The sequence below is a fragment of the Choloepus didactylus genome, chromosome 1 (genome assembly GCF_015220235.1).
Source record: "Choloepus didactylus isolate mChoDid1 chromosome 1, mChoDid1.pri, whole genome shotgun sequence".
Taxonomy (NCBI): domain Eukaryota; kingdom Metazoa; phylum Chordata; class Mammalia; order Pilosa; family Megalonychidae; genus Choloepus; species Choloepus didactylus.
This window is the reverse complement of record NC_051307.1, coordinates 163,064,243-163,083,406: the sequence shown is the minus strand read 5'-3', so window position 1 is coordinate 163,083,406 and position 19,164 is coordinate 163,064,243. Positions and strand designations below refer to the sequence as shown.

General features: G+C 48.3%; 2 protein-coding genes across 2 annotated transcripts in view; both read left to right on the top strand.

Annotated features, from left to right (window-relative positions):
* Positions 1-2,179, top strand: part of TMEM108 (transmembrane protein 108) — a 433,516-nt gene extending 431,337 nt beyond the window's left edge. The window contains exon 7 of the mRNA XM_037844713.1: positions 2,078-2,179. The gene's annotated coding sequence lies outside the window, so the exon portion shown is untranslated. The remainder of the gene's footprint in view (positions 1-2,077) is intronic.
* Positions 1,820-19,164, top strand: part of BFSP2 (beaded filament structural protein 2) — a 60,103-nt gene continuing 42,758 nt past the window's right edge. The window contains exon 1 of the mRNA XM_037844729.1: positions 1,820-2,308. Coding sequence (XP_037700657.1) covers positions 1,820-2,308 — 489 coding nt within the window. The remainder of the gene's footprint in view (positions 2,309-19,164) is intronic.

The following is a 19,164-nucleotide window of genomic DNA, read 5'->3' as shown; positions in this document are numbered from 1 at the left end:
CTTAATCTGTTAATCAAATAACCAACATCGATGTTTATAAAGTGCCTCCCAAGCCATCTCATAGATGGGGAGAAAGGAAAAGAAGAAACGAAGTGTTTTGGTGTCCTAATCAGGAGAAAGGTGAGCACACAGACTATTCTAGTAGGTGACCAGGGGTTTTAACTCTGCCTGTGTTGCCTTGGGTAGATCATTTCTCTCTGGGTAGTGGGAAACAGAGAGGGTCCTAGCTAAATCACGGAACCAGGAATCAGGAGAGGCCCTTCCCAGCTCTGCTACTTTCTGGACATGAAAAGACCTTGGGCGGGTGATGGCAGCTCTCAGGGTCCTCGTTAGAAAATGGGAATAATGGCCAATTGTAGGACATGTGACAATACTTCCATAATTGTGCAGTGCCCAGCCCACATGGCAGTACATGTCAACCCTGTGCCTATCTCCTAAGATTGAAGTGGGAATTCAGTGAAATAAAGTGTAGAAATCATGGACAGCGCTGGGATGGAGTCAGGATCACTAGAGGTTGGCTCCCTTCCTTTTCTTGCACTCGAGGTGTGTTCTCACATGGCAGGATCTGGGATAAATATTCAGCTCTAGTTTTAGTTACCTGGTTTCTTCAGGATAAAACTTAAGTACAGTAGGTTTGGGGTCCATATTGCCCTGGGGCTGGGGCATCCTTTCTGGATCTGGAGAAGTGATTGAGGTATGATCCTGACAACATGCTTCGATGGATGCTGAGGGCAGGAATTGAAACCCAGGGGTGTCATTAAATCCTATCTTCAAGCACCCTTCGAGAGCTTGCTGGAAAACCTCTCTTCCTTCATTGTTTTTATTTATTCATTTTCTGACAGATGGTGAGATAGAGGTATAGGGAATGTCTGTGGCATAATAGGTGCACAACACGTGTGGGACCTGAATTTTCCCACGGTCCCTTATCTAGTGCATCACAGAGTTAGAGCCCCTGGCCAGTGTGTGGAAAGTAAGGTCCAGAAAGTAAGGCGAAGTACTTGTCCAAGGCCAAGCAGCTGAAGAACAGCAGAGCTGGGACCACCAACCCTGGTGCACCTTCCCCCACACTAGACTCCCTCTCTGGAAGACTCATCCCCCAGACAAGCCTGCGCACCCCCACCGCCAGGAACGGGTGTTGCAAGGCAGAGATGAGAAGGGAAGGGAAGAAAGAGGCCAGATAGGGACGTGCAGCTTCTGCCAGGATTGAGGGAGGTTGAAGGAAGCCCTGGAAGTCCCTGGGGCTGCCTCTCTCATGGCTACTTCACGTCCATTTCACCCGCTATTACCTGGGTGGACATGTTTGCACATTCACACACTCACAACAGCACGTGTAGGAATGTAGAAAAGCACCGAAATTGGGCCTTGGACATCTCGATTGTGTCCTGGTGCAGCCCCTCACTACACTTGTGATCTGAAGTCCCTGAGCCTCAGTTTACTCATCTGTGAAATAGAGCTGGCCAGTGCCTGCCTTGCCCTTTCAGGTAGTGAAAAGCCCTGTCCACAGCAGGTCCAGTTACACAAACCCATTTGAACCACCCCCACAGCCTGCACCGATCCAGCCTCCCTCACCAGCAGCAGAAAAATCTGGGTTGTGTGGCACATGACCCTGCAAAGAATGCATACGTGCCTTTCTGCCCGCAGTCCGGGGCATTCAGTTCAGTGAATGATGGAAACTCGTGGAAGACAGCAGACAAAGCAGCCCTGGGGACAGGGGTGCTTCCAGAAAGGCCTGTGACCAGGCCACAGGGACGCTGGGGCTGGAGTCCAAAAGCCACAGCGTTCTGTAAACCCACAGGGCACAACAGAGGCAGAAGGGGTGATGAGCCAGAGGCGAGAAGTGGCAGACATGCCCACTGGTGCCAGCCCTGGCATGTCCCTCCAGAGGCGGAGGGCATCCTTCAGGGGAACACAGTCGTTGTCTTCCCTGGAGAGCCCCCAGGCCTCCAGGGCCAGTATCATGGGTGGCCTGGTACAAGCTCCCGGGGTCTATGTAGGGACGGTGCCCACTGGGGGCTTAGGTGGCCTGGGTGCCCGCGTGACCCGCCGGGCCCTGGGCATCAGCAGTGTCTTCCTGCAGGGCCTGCGGAGCACAGGCCTGGCCCCGGCACCTGATCCCGGCCTGGAGAGGAACCACAGTGCTGCCGAGGACCTGGGGCAATGCCTAGTGGAATATGCAGCCAAGGTGCACACCCTGGAGCAGGTCAGCCGGGAGCTGGAGGCACAACTGCGCATGCACCTGGAGAGCAAGGCAGCAATGGCAGGAGGCTGGGGCGCCCTCCGGGCCTCCTGGGCCAACAGCTGCCAGCAGGTGAGTGCCCCGGCCACACCCAAGGGCGGCCTGGTGTTGCCCCACCTGAGTCAGGGGCAAGGGAGGGAGTGATCTGAGGCCAGAGAAACTGACCATAGTCCCTTAAGTTTTCATCCTGATAATAATAGTAACAACAGTGGCCCTTTACTGAGATTTCATAGGGTCGGGCCCTGCACCTGCACCATCTCCTGTAACGTTCAATAACAATGCTGTGTGGTGGATCTATCATTTCCATTTTTCAGATGAAAGAAACTGAGGCACAAGGAAGTTAAGTAACTTGACCAAAATCACACAGCAGGTAGAGGGATGGCACTGAGATTCGAACCTGGATTTTTATGTCTCAGAACTTGCCATCTCTGTCAACCTTTACTGTTGAGAAAGGGATTTTTTAGATATCATCAAATTCAGTACCACCAAATATACGTGGGAAAATGGAGAGTGTTCTGATATCCACTTCAATAGCACTGTCCAATAGGAAAATAATATGGGCCACATTAAAAGTTTCTTTTAGCCACATTAAAAGAAGTGAAAAGAAGCAGGTGAAATTAATTTTAATGTTACCTCTTCTTTAACTCAATATATCCAAAATGTCATCATTTCAACATGTAATCTACAAAAAAAGTTATTGAGATACATTACATTCAAATAGAACTTTCTGCAGTGATGGGAATATTTTGTATCTGCACTATCCAATCTGGTAACTGCTAGCCGCATATGGTTACTGAGCACTTGAAATGTGGCTAATGCAACCAAGAAATTGAATTTTTTATTTAATGTTCATTAATGTGGCTAGTGGCTGTCATTGGAGAGGGCAAGACAAGGAAGGTTCAGCTTTCTGACTTGCTTGCTCAGGCAGGCCCTGCTTTTCCCGCTCTCCGGGGTGATTGTCTGCAGAGCACCCAGCTCATCCATCATGTCGGCCTGCAGCCTGTGGTTTAATGCTGAGACTCCAGCCAGCCTTGCACCTCTCATCTGGTCTCTGTGGGTGCCCAGCGTCCCTCTCCTCTCCCCCACCAAGCTGGCCTTGGGGTCCCTGACCTAAGTCGCCTCTAACCCAGCTAGGAGCTGCCAGCTTGGCCCTTGCCCCCTGGGACCAGCCCACAGCCTCCCAAGAGAACGTCACAGACCCTTACTCGTGTGTTGCCTGGTGATGCTGAGCAGATGTTCACGGGACCCCCATTGCCCCTCCTGCCTCCCACTCCATCCCAGGATGTTTCTCCCACATCCTCTTCTGTCAGTCAGCACCAGGCTAACAGCACAGCACACATGACATACACACTGTCCCCCAGGCTTTCTGCCCTGGTGCTGCTGTCCACTGGCAGACATTTGGCTGTGAGGGAGAGCCTTCTTAGAACACCTGGGGGCCCTAAGTCTTGTCAGATCTAAGAGGCAGCCATTCCTCCAGGATTCTTCCCAACAGTCCTGATTTCAAATGTTTGTGCCCTGTAAACCATCAGAATGTCCCAAGTTATTCCAATATTTCCAAATCTGCCAGACAATTTTTTGCACCCAGATGCCACACAGACTTCATGAGAACTCAGGTCTCCCAATTTTTAGGTCAAAAAATGTGACCACAAAATTTAGTCCATACCCAACAGATACAGACTTGTTCTGGCTCCAGCTAGCTGCAGGGGCATGGGCAACTTACTCAACTTCTCTGGGCCTCAGTTTCCTCTTCTGTAAGATGGGTGTAGTAATGCCTTGGATATTCCAGCAAATCCCTAGATAATTAGCACAATGGTTCCTGCCTGCAGTGGACTACAAACTAGCTACAGCATGCAGTGAGAGCAGGATGGCCACAACGCTGCAGCAGTGAAGGGTGGCTGCCAGAACATTCAGCTCCCTGCCACCGGTGGGCAGAACCCTAAATGGGTTCATTTCCCTCTTATGTGCCTATAAATGAGGTCCTACATAGGAAGACAGAGTTCCCCTCTCTTTTGTTTCTTTTTTTAAAATATGGACTTGAAGATACAGTTAGGCCAACCTATTAAGATGGAGTTGTTCTTTCAGTATCACACAGCCCAGGCTTCCAGGCCAGATTAAGTTCTGTTCCTCTAGAAAGAACAAAAGAAAATTCTACTTATTTAGAAAACATACATAATTTTTTGCCTTTATTATCACAAAACTAACCTTCACCATCTACATCCCCCACCATGCCACAACGTAAGGCCATAGTCAGCCTTGCCAATCACCTGCTCTCCATCCTGGCTTCCTCCACCCAGTCACCAGGACCAACTTTCAGCCCCTGCCCACAACCCCCAGGCTCCCCATTACCAATGGGATACAATCTATGACCCTGGGCTCAGTCAACCAGGCCTTTCTGAAGCCACCTCTCTGGCCAATCTCACCACTTCATGTCCCAGCCACACTGCCCCCTGTGACCTCTGAGCACACTGCGTGTCCTTGCCCCCACCCCCCTGCTTCTCTGTGATGCCTTCTCTGTCCCTTCTGTGATTTGGAATAGCCTGTGTGTGCATCTCCCGCAGCAATTACCACATCGTCCATTTGCATGCTCATGCTCTCACCTCTCAGCCCACATGGGCAAGGACCAGGTCTCAGCACAATATAGATAGTGAAAAGGGCATAAATCAGGAGTCAGGTGAGCTTCAGTCTGGATGTTGTCTCTGCCACCTACTAGCTGGGTGACCTTGGGCCAGTTACTTAACATCTCTGAACCATTTTCATTATCTGTAATTTGGAGATCATTATATCTACTGTATAGAACTGTTCTTGGGACTAACTGAATGGTAATGTGCCTAGCAAAATCCCTGAAGAAAACAGACTCAATGGCTAACAGTTTAGAAAGACTAGTTTATTTGTGGCATCATTGATACCTAGGGCCATGTACACAGTAGATGCTCAACCATGAGCGAGACTGCAGTTCAAATCCTGGTTCTGCCACTTACTTGGATCAACCAACCACTCACCTACTCCATGTCTCCCTTTCCCCATCTGCAAAATGGGTGAACACCCCCTGGGATCATTGTGAGAAGGAAATGAGACAAAATGTTAAAAAGGGCTGTGGAAACCGTGAAGTGCTGTGCACACGCAGCATGACCATCCAAAGTCAGAGCACCAGTACCCGGAGGCTGGACCTGCTGGAGGCCATGGCCCCTCTCGGAAACCGTAACAGGACCCCTCCTTCCTCCATCCCTGATGGTGTGCCCTCTTCACCCAACAACCACTGGGGAGGCAGCTTCCCACCAGGCCCCACCCAGCCCGAAGAGTAGTCCACCTTCCAGCTACTCAGAAACAAAGCCCTTCCCATAGGGAGTGGTGGCCTCTCTGCCTTTCTTGGCACTTGGTCATGGAGCCTTGGACTCACCAACCAGTCAGTCCCCACAGAGCTGCAAGAGGGCTCTGCCCCTGCCTGGATCCCCATCCTCTTCCAGGCCCAGAGGACAGCCCACCCAGTCATTTCAAAGTGCCACCTTCTCCTCTCAGAGGGTATCCTGGGCTCCAGAAATCCAAAGCTCCCATTCCTCTGCCCTTTCTTAGTCTTCTAGGCATGGGGCTTCGTGCTCATCTTTCCAAACTCTTGCCCCACCCCCAGCTTTCCTTAGAGTTCACAACTCTCTCCCTGCTCCCCACTCCCTTTTGCAGCACCTTTTCCTCCAACAGCAACCCTCCCCTCCTTGTCCACTGAGATATAATGTGAAACTTTGGCTGATCTTTGTCCTTGGTTCTTGGAGAAGCCACCTGAGAATCTTTGGAATTTCCTGTAAGAGGTGTGATATGCTAACGAGGTGACAGGGCAGGGCCAGCCGCACCTGCAGTCTCTGGGTGAGGGGGAAAGACCAACCAGGTGATTAGGGGGTGAGGGCTTTGAGCAAGTCTTATGGGCCCCACCTGCCTGATCTCTGGGTGGGGAGGGGGCTGCAGAGTGAGCTTAACCACGTGGATGTTGATTCCATCAGTCATGCTGACCTAAAGAGACCGCATATAAACTCAGAACACGTGAAGCCACGGTGAGCTTCCTGGACTGAGAAAACGCATTGCTGCTGTGCCCCAGACGTTGCCCAGTGCATCTCTTCTTTTGGCTTCTTCTTATTTGTATTCTTTTGCTATAATAAAACTAGATCAAAAGTATAGCATTTTCAGTGAGTTCTATGAGTTGTTCCAGCAGATTATCAAACCTGAGGGGCTGGTGGGAACCCCTGAATTTGGTCAGAAGTGCAAGTGGCCTGGGCTCCCAAACCTGTGACTGGCATCTGAAGGACAGTCTTGGTAGAGGATGGCCCTTAACCTGTGGGGTGTGACCTAACCCAGGGTAGTTAGGGTCAGAATGGAATTGGATTGAATGTCTCGGCAGTCTTTGCAGTTGCTATACAGATTTTTTTAATAACCCTTACATCCAGCTAGCAGAACTCTTTGTCATCCTTCAAGTCTGATTTAGTAGCAACTCCACCATGAAGCCCTCCCTGATTTTTGACTCCTCAGGGCCCAACCTGGCAACCTCTCAATTACTGATCCCTGAATGGTGGTTGGGCACCTAGAGAGAAATTCCAATTCCTCCTTAGCTTGGGCCCCAAACAGAGAATCCAGGAGGGGCTTCAGTCACCCAGAATAGGTTGGGCTGGGCTGGGAACTTCATTTCAGTGGCACTTTCTCAGATCAGGCAGGGAGAAACAGTGGGGAAGTTCAGAGCAAATAGTAAGCATAACTTCCTTTTATGCTCAGCACTTCTGTAGATGTTTAAGAAAGTGACCTGCTTTCTTAAGGGAAGGAAAGGAGACAGGCTCTGCCCTCCTAGTTAACACACTCAGAAAGTTCCTGAACCCATTCAGGGGAAGCAAGGGCCTCTCCTGCCCTGGAACCCCCCTGCAGCCTCCCCCAATGCCACTATGAGCTGTCATTCACCAGTTGTGAGGAGACAAAGACAGGCTGTCAGAAAAACAAGCAAGAGGGAAGAGAAATAAATTGCTGTCACTGTGCAAAAAAGCCAAGGCATGGGAAGCCACACAAATCCTGTGGGGCAGAGGGTTCACACCATAACAGGTTTGGGAAAGCAGGCCTGGGAGAAAATATTTTCCGTCCTTACTCTCCTAAGTTTGTGGGCCTTGGAAGTTAGAGTCAGCATAGGCTTTTAGTATGTGACCAGTGTCCTTGCACCAGGCCCCAGGCTACACTCGGGGTTCGATGCTCTGTGGTTGCCATCTTAAAATTTTTAGTTCTTCCTTTGCATGTGAGTTTTATAAGTCTGAAGCAACAATGGAGCATGCGCTGAGCACTTGGCACTTCGGTTCACATAGGGTCCCACCTCCTGCTGCCTCTCCAGGTTGGATTCTTGGCTGTCCACTCCCCGGCCTCCTGGAGCCCTGGGCCCCGCCTGATCTGCCCCTGCCCCAGTGACCACTGCTGCCCTCCACCCCCAGCAAGGGCTTGGTCACAGGGTCAGGTGGCATTTCGGGGTGAAGCATGATGGAGCTGTCCTCAGAGGGCTGGCTGTGCCACCGTGCATTCGGCAGACAACCTGCAGGGGAAGGGGGAGGACAGTGAGCCTTTTGCCCACCCCTGATTCCCAAGGGGGAACCGCATGCACCCTGAGCACAGTGGGACACTGGGTGCCTAGGAGGGTCTGCACTTGCCCCACAAGCATCCTCATGCCTGAAAGTGTGACGTTAAATAACAAATAAAAATCCCCATGACATGTGAGAGCACTAGGGGAAAAAAAGGAAAAGCTTTATATTTTAGTATCTTTAATGACACTTTGTTCCTGCTTTCTGAACAAAGGGCTTCACATTTTCATTTTGCACGGGGACCCACAAGTGATGTAGCCAGTCCTGGTTAGGGTGCATGCACTGATGAATGATAATGTATAATGCATTACGAAGTTCCTTTTCTATTCCAAAACCTCTCTTTCCCCTCCCCCTCTGTTTTAGCACCTCGGAGACATTTCTCCTGCTAAGAAATAAAAACAGGCTAAAAAATTCTCAGGCCTGTGTCACAGAGGCCACGGAGGTCCCTGGCCCCTGCCCCCTTCTCAGGCCAAAGGTGGCCTGTTTCCCTGTCCACTTGCTATGTGCTCCCAACTTTTGTGACAACTGAATGATGCTGAGGAAAAGCTCTGGTGGGAACATCGGGCCCTTTCATTTTCAAATTGGCCAAAACGCAAGCTTGGAATCAGGCAGCCTCCCTTTATCTGCAGAGCTGCAGAGCTGCAGATAAAGGGAGAGCCCACTGGGGAGCGGCGACCCACAGAGATGGGGTTTCGAGCAAAAGGAGAGAGCGGAGGCCAGGACGAGGGGAGAGGCTGCCCAGGAAGAAAGGAGGAGAAATCTGGATGCCTTAGCATCACACTCCTCCATTACAGAGCCAGGGAAATTAGTGGTCTCCATGGGAGAAAACACCAGCTCACACCCAACAGCAGAGGCTGTCAGCTAGAGAAGGGAAATCAAAATTATTGAAAGGTAAGAGGATTAGAGTTTTAAAATGGGCCTGATTTGAATATTTTCCTGCTGCTCACAGTCCCTTTCTGTCCCCAGAGCAGGAAGAGAGCCCAGGCTCTGCCCATCTATCTATTTGGGGTAAGTGCTAGAAACAAGCCATCCAAGGGCCAGGTTTCTCTCCCTGCAGAAGCTGTGGCCCTAGAAACTTCATTTTTTTTTTTAAGAAACAAAAGCTAATCCCGGGAATGGTAGGAACATATTGGAAGCAATGTAGTTATTTTAGGTTGTTTTTCTTATTCCATTGTTTTGTTTTGTTTGAATTTTTTTTTAATTTTTTGATAAAGTTAAAAAAAAAAAAAAAAAAAAAAGGCTAATCCCTCCCGACTGAGTAAAAAGAAAGACAACAGAATGGTTGTTCCTGATTCATGGCCGAGTGTCCCTACAAGTAGATGAGGGGGCAGAAACATGAGCTATTTTTAGAATCTGCAAAAACCTGAATGAAATCATGCACTTACCCAAGACGAAGCCACTCAGTCTTTTTATTAATGAATGCAGTTTGTTTGGTCAGAGCAGGTCAGTGGGGCCCTTTCTCTTTTAGCCAAGCTGCAAGGGTCACTGATCGTTAGAAATGTAACGACCCAAAGAAAATTATATTCAGGGAATTCCTCTCAAGGACAGTGTGCAAGTTGGAGGAAATGATTTGATAGGCCAGGGGAGGGAGACTAGACCACTCCCAAGGGGGTGGGTCAAGTAATACAAGGTGGTCATTTAACTGCTTTCTAAGAAATATGGTTTCTGATTCCCTGTGGGCCCCTGCTTTGCTAAGTAGAGCATTGTGGGTGGGGTAGACTTGCTCGAGAAAATTGGGGAGAGGCTGAGCTCTGTCACTCGGGGTCTCTTTCTATGCTCTTCCCACACATTGCACTCAACTGCTCTTAAAATCTCTTAAGAGCTCTTAAAATGTGAAGTCCCTGCTGAGGAATGGGGGATAAGGAGTCCATGTAATGAAAAACAGGAGGTGTGGTGAAAGGACTGGGCCCCAGAGGCAAACTTTGGCCCGGCCACTTTCCAACTGCAGGACTTTGAACCAAGTTCTTCATTGACCTCCCTTCATCTCAGCTTCTCATCCGAATAATGAGGATGTTTGGGTATCTCCTTGATGGGATAAAATCTCTCTAAGGGGCAGCACTAGAGGCCTTCCCACAGTAGTCAGGGACAAGAAAAGGGTGCCCTCTATCCCTACTACTATGTAACATTGATTGGAAGTAGTGCTCAATGTGATTGGATGAAAGAAAGCAATTGGAGCCTTAAGAATTAGAAAGGAAAAGGGAAAATCATGTCTATTTGTAGATAGGATTATATTTCTGGAAAACCCAAAAGGATCAATGTAAAAACTGTGTAACAATAAGAAACTTTAGTAAAGCAACAGGATATGTAATAACATAAAAAAAAATCAATAGCCTTATATATCAACAAAAAATACAAAAAAATAAATTTAAAAATTAAAAAATTAAAAAAATAAAAAGCAACAATTCAGAGATAATGAACAACCACTAATAAAATTATTTATTCAAGAAAAAACATATATGATGGAAGAGAAAGTCTTACTTATGATAAAAAATAAAATGCCATGAATAAACTTAACAAATTCTCCCAAATCTATATGAATAATAATAAAACCCTCTTGAGAGGCACAAAAGTATTCTTCAACAGACAGAAAGAAATCCCATATTCCTGAATGGAAAGACTCAGCATAAATATGTCAGTCCTTACTAAGTTTATAAATTCAATGCAATCCCAATTTTTAAAATACCATAGTATTTTTTTTCCTGGAATTAGATCAGTTGAACCATAGTATGTATTCAACACCTGGTTGGGCAGTGAAAGCTGGATACAGACCCAGACAGGCTCAAGGCTTCACATCAGAACCCTGAAGTTAGGGCTAGGAGGGTTTCTTTAAAATCCCAGACCAGAAAAGAATGCTAGAAACAACCTAATTGTCTGGTTATAGCTAAATAATGTTCAGTGGAATCCTCTGCAGCTGTAAGGAAAGAGCAAGGAGACTTATTATAAACAGATGTAGAGCTAATGCCAACAAGATATACTGTTGAATGAAAAAGCAAGTTGCAAATGTCCATGCTCAGCTGCTATTTGTGTGTTATTTTGGTTTTGGGTATTTTTTTTTAAGGTGGGCTAGCATACTCTCTCTGATCTCTCTGGGGATGCTTCTGGTAAGAGGAACTGGGTGACTGGAAACAGGGGTAGGAGGAGGTTAGCTTTGGGCTGTATCTACTCTTTTGCATTGTTAGGATGTCTTGCCAACAGGCTGTTGGGGATGGGGCAGTCCCACTCTGTCCTGGGTAGTTGAGGCCCTCAGAGAAGCAACCCAACCCTGCCACAGGCACATCCTAGTAGAAGAGGAAAAGGCCCATCCCAACAACCTCCTCTCAAAACAAAAATCCAACAAAATTAAAAATCTGTGTGTATGCAGAATAGCAAAGACCTTTTAATTGGCTACCCTCTCAAGAAGAACTAAATTAAAGCTTAACCCAGGCATCTGGCACAAATATGGTGGCTCTTTATGGAGAATTATTGACAGAACAGCGGAAGGATTTGCTTGCTTCTCCAAGGGCCTCTCCTCACCCAGAATGTAGCACAGGGTCCCCAGCATTTCCCCAGAGAGTTATGCTGATCCACCAAACTTGAGGGCTCAATTTTGGAAAACAAAACCTAGTTTGTCATTGTCTGGCTGGGGAAAAGCACATAAAGACTCATTTGTCTGGTTGTAAATGAGCTAGTAGAGCTGACTGCCACGAATGCATTACTCAGCAGAAATGGGAATGATTTCAGCTGCTATCAGTGGGTAGTGACAGCAGTGTGTACCCAGCAAGGGGAAAACTTCATGGCAAAACTGGCCTGCCACTGGAAAGCAGCTTGTAATTTTTATTTATTTATTTCAGGGGCCAATGAATAACTTTAAATAAGTCTGAAGGGAAACACTACAGCATAGAGAGAGAAATGAACTGAAGTCAGAAAGGATCCTTTCAGCAGGCTCTGGGCGACAGTATGCAGGAGGCAAAGTACCCTGTGGGAATTCTAAGTGCCCCTACCCCACACACGCCCAGCCTACCCCCAATATCCCCCTGCCCTCTACCCCACACCTCCACAGCCCCTCCTTCTGGCCCATGCTGCCCAGGGCCCACCAGGGAGCCCCAGCTATAAATTGCACCACACATTAGTTCCACCACCCCAGGAAGAGCCCATTCACTCAAGCCTGCTCCCAGCCAACTCCTAGGAGGCACATTAGCTGATAGACGAATTCGTTATTACTTACTTGCCAAGGAATCCTAACTTCCTAGATCCTTTTGTTTATCTGCATAATGAAGATGAAATTGTCTTTCCCATGGGTTATTGTGAGGAATAAATGAGACAGGGAGGAAAAATCCCTACAGCGTCTCAGCAGTTCACGGGTGCCCGGTTTCTAAAGGGGCTCTGTTTGGGGAGCGAAATGCTCGTGGTGGTGTTCTGGACAGCTTGCAGAAGCTTGGGAGCGAGCCCTTTGAGCTAAGGGCCCGGGGCTCCAATGCAGAATTCACACTCTCAAAGCCAGCCCTGCCAGGCCCGCCGTCAGGAGTCCCAGATCCCAGCCACCCCCTGGCATGGATACAGGGGCTTCGGGAGTTCTCCAGGTTCACCTCCAAGATTTAGTTCCTTTCCTAACAAAATCATGGATTTGGGAAACAAGATTTAGTTCCTTTCCTAACAAAATCATGGATTTGGGAAACAAATTCAATACCTTCCCGGTGAATTGCTGGTATCAGATAAGGCCCTCAGGCTGGTGTGACACTTGCAAGTTTCAGAAAGAACTTCTGTTAACAGCCTCATTTGCTCTTCTCACAATGTACATGCAGTTACCCAGGGAGATGGGGTTATGCCCACTTTATAGATAAAGAAACTGAGGCCCAGAGACTTTAGTGTCCCAGCCAGCATGAATTCAGTGTTGTTTCTACACCCCTTCCCCCACCCTCCAAAAAAAACATTACTAAAAGCCCCCTGTTACACTCATTCTTAAGGCCGGTGTTACTCCCGCCTCAGACCCCAGAACACTATGGGGTAAACAGACCCACTCAGTACTTTCTGAGCACCTGCTGCTTGAGAAGCCCGAGACGGAGTCAGAAAGGCCTCTCTCCACTGGGAGTTTAAACTCTGGAATGTGCCTCCTTTTTCTCCTCATTCTCCATCTCTTTTAATTTGAAAGAAACTGTCAGAACCGATGACTGATCCTTACCCAAGCACAGCTCTAACTGGAACTGCTTTAACTAGGATGTGTGAGGCTGGGCTGGCTTCCAGCTTGTCAGACAGCTCAGTCCTGGGACTTTACCGTTTAATAGCTTTGCTCCCAGGGAATGTGCAAACTCCACTCCCCACTCCCACCCCAGGAATTTCTATTTTTCTTTTTCAGTGATTTTAATGCTCAGAAAAATGTGCTGAGCTACCGCCCTTGGACCCAGAATGTCTTTATCTGAGTAGAGTTCAGCAGCTTCCAGTGGTGCCCCAGCTCCCCCAATCACTCGCCACAGGGTTGGGTCCCCAGCATGGGTGGGAGGAGGTCTCCGCCTAAAATGCACACCCACATCAGCAGTTTCCAAAGACTCCAGGGGTGGTCACCTCCCCCCACCACCTGGCTACTCAAATTGCTGAAAGAGTTCAGTCCTGGGAGGTGAGAAGCCACATGCAGCAGGAGGGGTCCCTGAATACAAAGCCCCATGGGTCCTGGGTCGGGGTGAAGCATGCACCTGCTGAAGCCCATCAGCCAAAGACCACCAAGAACACCCCTTGAGTTGGACACAGGTTCAATAGAAACACACAGGGAGAACCTGGGACCTCTCAGGAAGAGGGAGTTAGGAGGAGCTTGTTTGAGATTTGGGCTTGGGCTGACTGGTATGGAAGCAGCTTTAGGGAAGCAAGGTTTTGTTCTACGTTTGATGCTCTCAGGAAGTGGGGGGGGGGCAATTCAATTATTGGGTAGCTTAATAATTTCTATCCGGGAAGCAGGAGGCATGAGGCAGGCACAGAGTTGTCATTGGTAATGAAGCAGTAATCGCTCGTCACTCGTGTTGGCCGGAAGAGGGGATGTTTGGTTATTTCTGTGGATGCAGCGTGTCCTTGCCTCCATGTTCAGACATGACTACAGAGTGGCCTTGCCCCTGTCTCTTTCCACTGTGATCACAGAGTGACTTTGTTTGACGACCCTGAAATTCTGTGAATGTTTATGCTCGCTTAAGAATACCATGGCCCAGCTGTGAGCCGCCAGCTGTCAGGGCCTTTTGTTTACTTTCTCACACCCAAACTGAGCTTCCTCATCCGCCTTGTCCACCGCGGAGGGGAGGACTGCAGAGACAGAGCTGGGGTCTCGGGGGCCCTCACGCACAGCCTGCAGGACGCTCAGGCCATGGGGCTGCACTGCCTTTTCCAGGCAGGGCCACTGGGCGAGGGTGAGGGTGAGGGTCCTGCTCACAAATGCGGAGCAGGACGCATCTCTGGGACCCCAGGGGTCTGTCTTGGCCATCTTACCTACCCTATAAACAGAGGAAGAACCAAAACAAGTCAAGTTCCGGGCGCAGGTTTATCGTAAGAAACGAGGCTGTGGTCAGGATACTAATCCCCTACGAGGCAGGGTCCTTATCTATAGATTAGGAGGAAATAATCCCTACTCCACAGGGTCGTTTGAGGACTCTGGGAGATAATGCATGTGAACTAGAACGTGAGCTTCAGAAAGGCCAGGACTTTTAGCCTTTTTTGCTCCCTGACATTTCTCCAGCCCCTGGGACAGTGCACAATAAATATTGGTTAAATGAATGAATGGAAGCAAAGTAATCAGTTAATAAAAGGTAGCTATTTTTTCACATTATAATCCTGATTCCAAACATTTTGTCCTATTTCCTCAAATGCCATTTAAAAAGATTCTGTGCGGAATTCACGTCACCATTACTTCCTTTTGCATTTTGAAATCAGACCTCAAATCCTCTCAAATCACTCGCACTGGTTTAGGGTTCAGAAAGTAAAACTGTGGGACAGAAAGCCTGGACAAGTACCATCACTAAGTTGCTGTGTGACCTTGGACCAGTTGCTCCACCTCTCTGAACCTCAGTTTCCTAAACTGTTAAATGAAGGGATTGGATCAAACTGATATCTCCTTGTGTGCACACAGAAATAGGCCAGATTCTCCCCCAGGACTCTGGCAGGCAAGTGGTCATGAGACACAAAGAGACCTGGGACAGCTGGCTTCCACCTCTGTCTTCACTTCTGGCTGCCAAGCTGTGTGCCCTGGGAAAATCCCTTTCCCTCTGAGGCTCGTCATCTGTGAAGTGAGAGGGTGGGATTGTCTGATCTCCCAAGCCTCTGACTATAGACCTTTCTGTCGCTGCACATCATTATCTACTTAGTGGATGAAGCTGAAGAGATGAGAAGGCCCTCCAGTGAGTCCACTCCCCCGATCCTGTGAGGTTCAGTGGCTTGGCTGGCTAACCCCAGGAATGTTCTCATATGTTGGCCTCCTCCTTCATTCCCGAGGGTCAGTGGTGGCCTATTCCCCAACATCAATGAAGCCGCAGTTTTATTAACTCCCCACACCTACTCAAATATATCCCAGGTCTTGCCAACTGACAGTCAAGGGAGAGATTGGCTAAAGAGGGGCTTTATTGAGAAAGCAAAGCCCGCAGCTGATCCAAAATCACAAAAACCTGAATTAAATTAAACCAACAAGCAGCTGCAATTTCTAACTTGGACAGGTCCCAGCATCACGCCTAGATTCATGTGAGACTCTCTTCCCCTTCGGGAGCACATAGCCATCAAGACCCGATCACCCCACTACTATAATTCTGGGCTTCCAGGTTACACTTAGAATCCTCAAAAGCAAACGTATGGTCTGGTCATTCCTGAGCCTAACATCTAGCACAATGCCAGGCACACAGTAAGTACAGCATGAAATTGCAAATGAGCGAAGGAATGAATTGAAGGAATGAAGCAGACAGTGTATATCACAGTGGTTAATGGTGCAAGCTATGGAGGCCAAAAGAACTGGGTTTAAACTCTGGCTCTGCCATTGACTGACCTTGGGACCTAAGACAGATCTCCCTGAATTTCAAATTTTCTCATCTACAAAATAATGATGATAATATTCACACCAGAGGGTTGTTGTGGAGATTAAATCTATTTAGAGCCCATAGCGTAGGGCCTGGCTATGGTAAATGCTCAATAAACTGTGGTCGTCTTTTGTGTCGTTATTTGTGGTACATAGTTTAAATAACTAGGACTGCCTGGTACTCCCGCCACCATCTGCCCAGCCAACTCTGCAGCACCCCAGGGGCAAAGAATTAGCTTTTGCACAGTGGCACACGGGGAAAGAACCCTGGTTTCTCAGGAGCATCCTAATTTGTGGCAGAAATCCTAGGGTGGCCTCTGGGCCAAATTGGAGATGGGTGGAGTCCCGGGCTGCTGCCTCTAACCTGATTCTCTTGACAAGTGGCACCACCTGCTGGCTGCTCTGGGAACTGTCTTGCATACCTAATCACCCAGCTGCAAATGTTATTTGTGTCAAGTCCTGGATTCCTATAATCATCCTCTCACTGCCAAAGCCACCTAGATCCCGAGAGACCAGCCTCGCAGTTTCTATCATCCGGCAGTCACTCCACTCCGCTCATGTCAGAATTTCCACAACAGCTCCCAATTTCCTGAGGATTATAAATCAACCATAAAATTTCATTCTGCCTTGCAACTTTGCATATATTAGCCAACAAGCCTGTTCCTATTCTCTTCTGCTTCCATTTGTGATGGAGGAAGCCTCCTCAGCCCCCTCCTCTTTCAGTTGCATTCTGCATTGCTTTGGTTTTTAGATCAGAGCTTGAGTTTGGAGTCAGGGTCCTGAGTTTCAGTCTCAGTTCACAAAGGACACTAATCTCCCCCACCCTCATCTGCCTTATCTGCAAAAGGAAGAAGATAATTAAATGTCTCATGGGCTTGTTTAAAATTTAAAGGAAAATAACATGCGTGAGAAAAGGCTTTGTCGGTGTCAGTGGTTAGTCTACACCTCCTGTCTGTAGGTGAAATTAGTGTTGTAGGTGTACAGAGCTTTAGTGATTCAGGCACACGTTGGCCCTGTCTCATTCCTCACCAACAGCCTCGACAGTGTAACACCTGTCACCATAGCTACTACAGAGCTGGCACAGAGCTCAGCTTTTCTCTGTCACTCATCAGGCACTGAAGGTGGGTCCACCATGCCCCAGGCTCCATGGGAATCCAAATAGAAGAGTCAAAGTCCTGGAAATCCAGGACCTGGGGACCTCAGAGGGATGCTGAGTAAATGAATCCACACATTGGACCCATGCTGTCAAGTGCCTGCCATGCACCAAATCCAGTGCTGGGTGTGGGATGATGTCAACTATACATTGAACAAGAAGGACTCATAAGATGTAGTTATGAAAACAGCTTTGGATTTTCTCCCCCACCATCCCTTTCAGCCTTCTCAGTGGGAGGTAGATGCTGTCTCTTATCCCTAGATGAAAATGTGGATTCTCCCATGATTTTTCTGATCACAGGTAGGTGACTGAACATTCCATGATTACTTCAAGTCACTAAATACAGCCTCAATTCAGTAACTAGAGTGTCTAGTCAATATATATTCAACATGTCAACCCTCGTCTTCTCCCCCTCCCCCAAGGATGATCAAAACCCAACCCCTGGGAAGGGGACCAGATCACTTTCTTCTCTCTTTCTTTCTGCTCTCCCTGTACCCTCTGCCCTCCTGTCCAGCCAAAGTCTAAGCAGGAAGAAAGGAGAAGGAAGGAGGGCAGGAAAGTTCTCCCTTGTCAGATACTCTTGTAGGATGGCTTCAGTCTCTGGGCCTGGCCAAAGTTTAAAGTAGGTTCTTTCTCTTGGGGACATTTTTCTGGATTCTTCTGAGCCTCCCCTGTTGGATCAATTGCAAGGCAAGCCTATCCTTCAGCTGGCTGCTTGCAATCCCCCAATTTCTGCCCCAAGCAGCATCCCCTCACCCTAGCATACTGCCCTCTAGGATAGGACCCCTTACAAATGACCCCAGGCTGCCATGCCTGTCACAGGTTCCACATCTGCTCCCCAGGACTGGAGCAACTCAGGGGCACTCTAAGAGGGATGCAGCGAATTTCCAGTCCCAGTTCTGTCTCCTGCCCAGGCAATTTAACATACTGTTACACTTACATTTCTTTTAATCATCTTGCAACCCCAAGGAGAAACTTTGCTTATCTCCATTGTATAAATAAGGAGACTTTTACAGCATCACACAATCACCACATAACACAACAGGGTTTGAAGCCCTGTCTCCAAAGCAAAGTCCATGATCTTTCCATGAGTCCTTGCTGCTTGACTAAAAAAGGCAAAGAAATTGCAATGGGACCTGGAACAATCCATTAAACCTCACTGTGCCTTGATTCTCCAACTTCCGTGATCTTTGGGGGCCCTCTGCATTCTAAAACCCTGTAATAGCATTTCTGACTTGAGTTGGAACAGATGGCTAAGAATTCTGAGAGGCCTCACTCTCCAGTGTGGGAGGCAACCGCACAGCTTTGATCTCCACTTCCTGCTCTAACGCCCTACATCTCAAATATGCATTTATCTTGAGCAAATGTAGGGGAAAGAGTTGATGCTGACATTTCTGCTCCTTGCATGAGGATATGCCCTGTACTGAGCATGCAACGGAAGGCATGAATTTGCTTCCTCTTCCAACAGGCTCACTTCCCCCGTGCCTCTTATGATGAGAGGATTATGCCACATTGAGGAAGAGGCTGGTTTTTCAAGTCAGGAATTTTCCAGCTAGCATGGCTCCTTAAGTCAACTACCTCATCTGGAGTTATACCCAAAAAACAACAATTTATCCAAATGCTGGAGAGAAACTCCAGCTGTGGTGGTCTTATTGACTGTGGGCCTCCAAGATGGCACCTTTTGAAGGGATTTCCAAGAATAATCTTGACTACGCAATTGCAAGGTTCTCTGAACACCCCCGCTTCAGCACCTAAGCTGGGACTCGGCACCAGGCATGTTCTCCCCTGCTGTGTCTCCCTAGATTCCCACAGCCTCCCTCTGGAATAAGCAGAGTAGGCGCTATCACCCCCCTTTTACAGATGAGGAAACTGAGGCTCAGTCACAAAATATAGTGCCTGGTGTAAAAGAGAGCCAGGGTTTGAACTTTGGTTTTCCAGTCCAAATCTAATTCTTTAAGTCCCTATACCCTCTTGCTGATGTTCATCCAAGATTAACTGTTCCCCTGCCCTCCCCTAATCCTCTAACTATCAGGATCCCATTCCCAGACCAAGAGCCGCAACCCGTCTCCTGCTTGTCAGCTGAGCTGCCTTGGGGAGCGGGAGAGGGAGTGGAATCTAAGGCAAGGAAGAATGAGGAATCTTCTAGAACTCTTTCAATCAAATTTTGGCC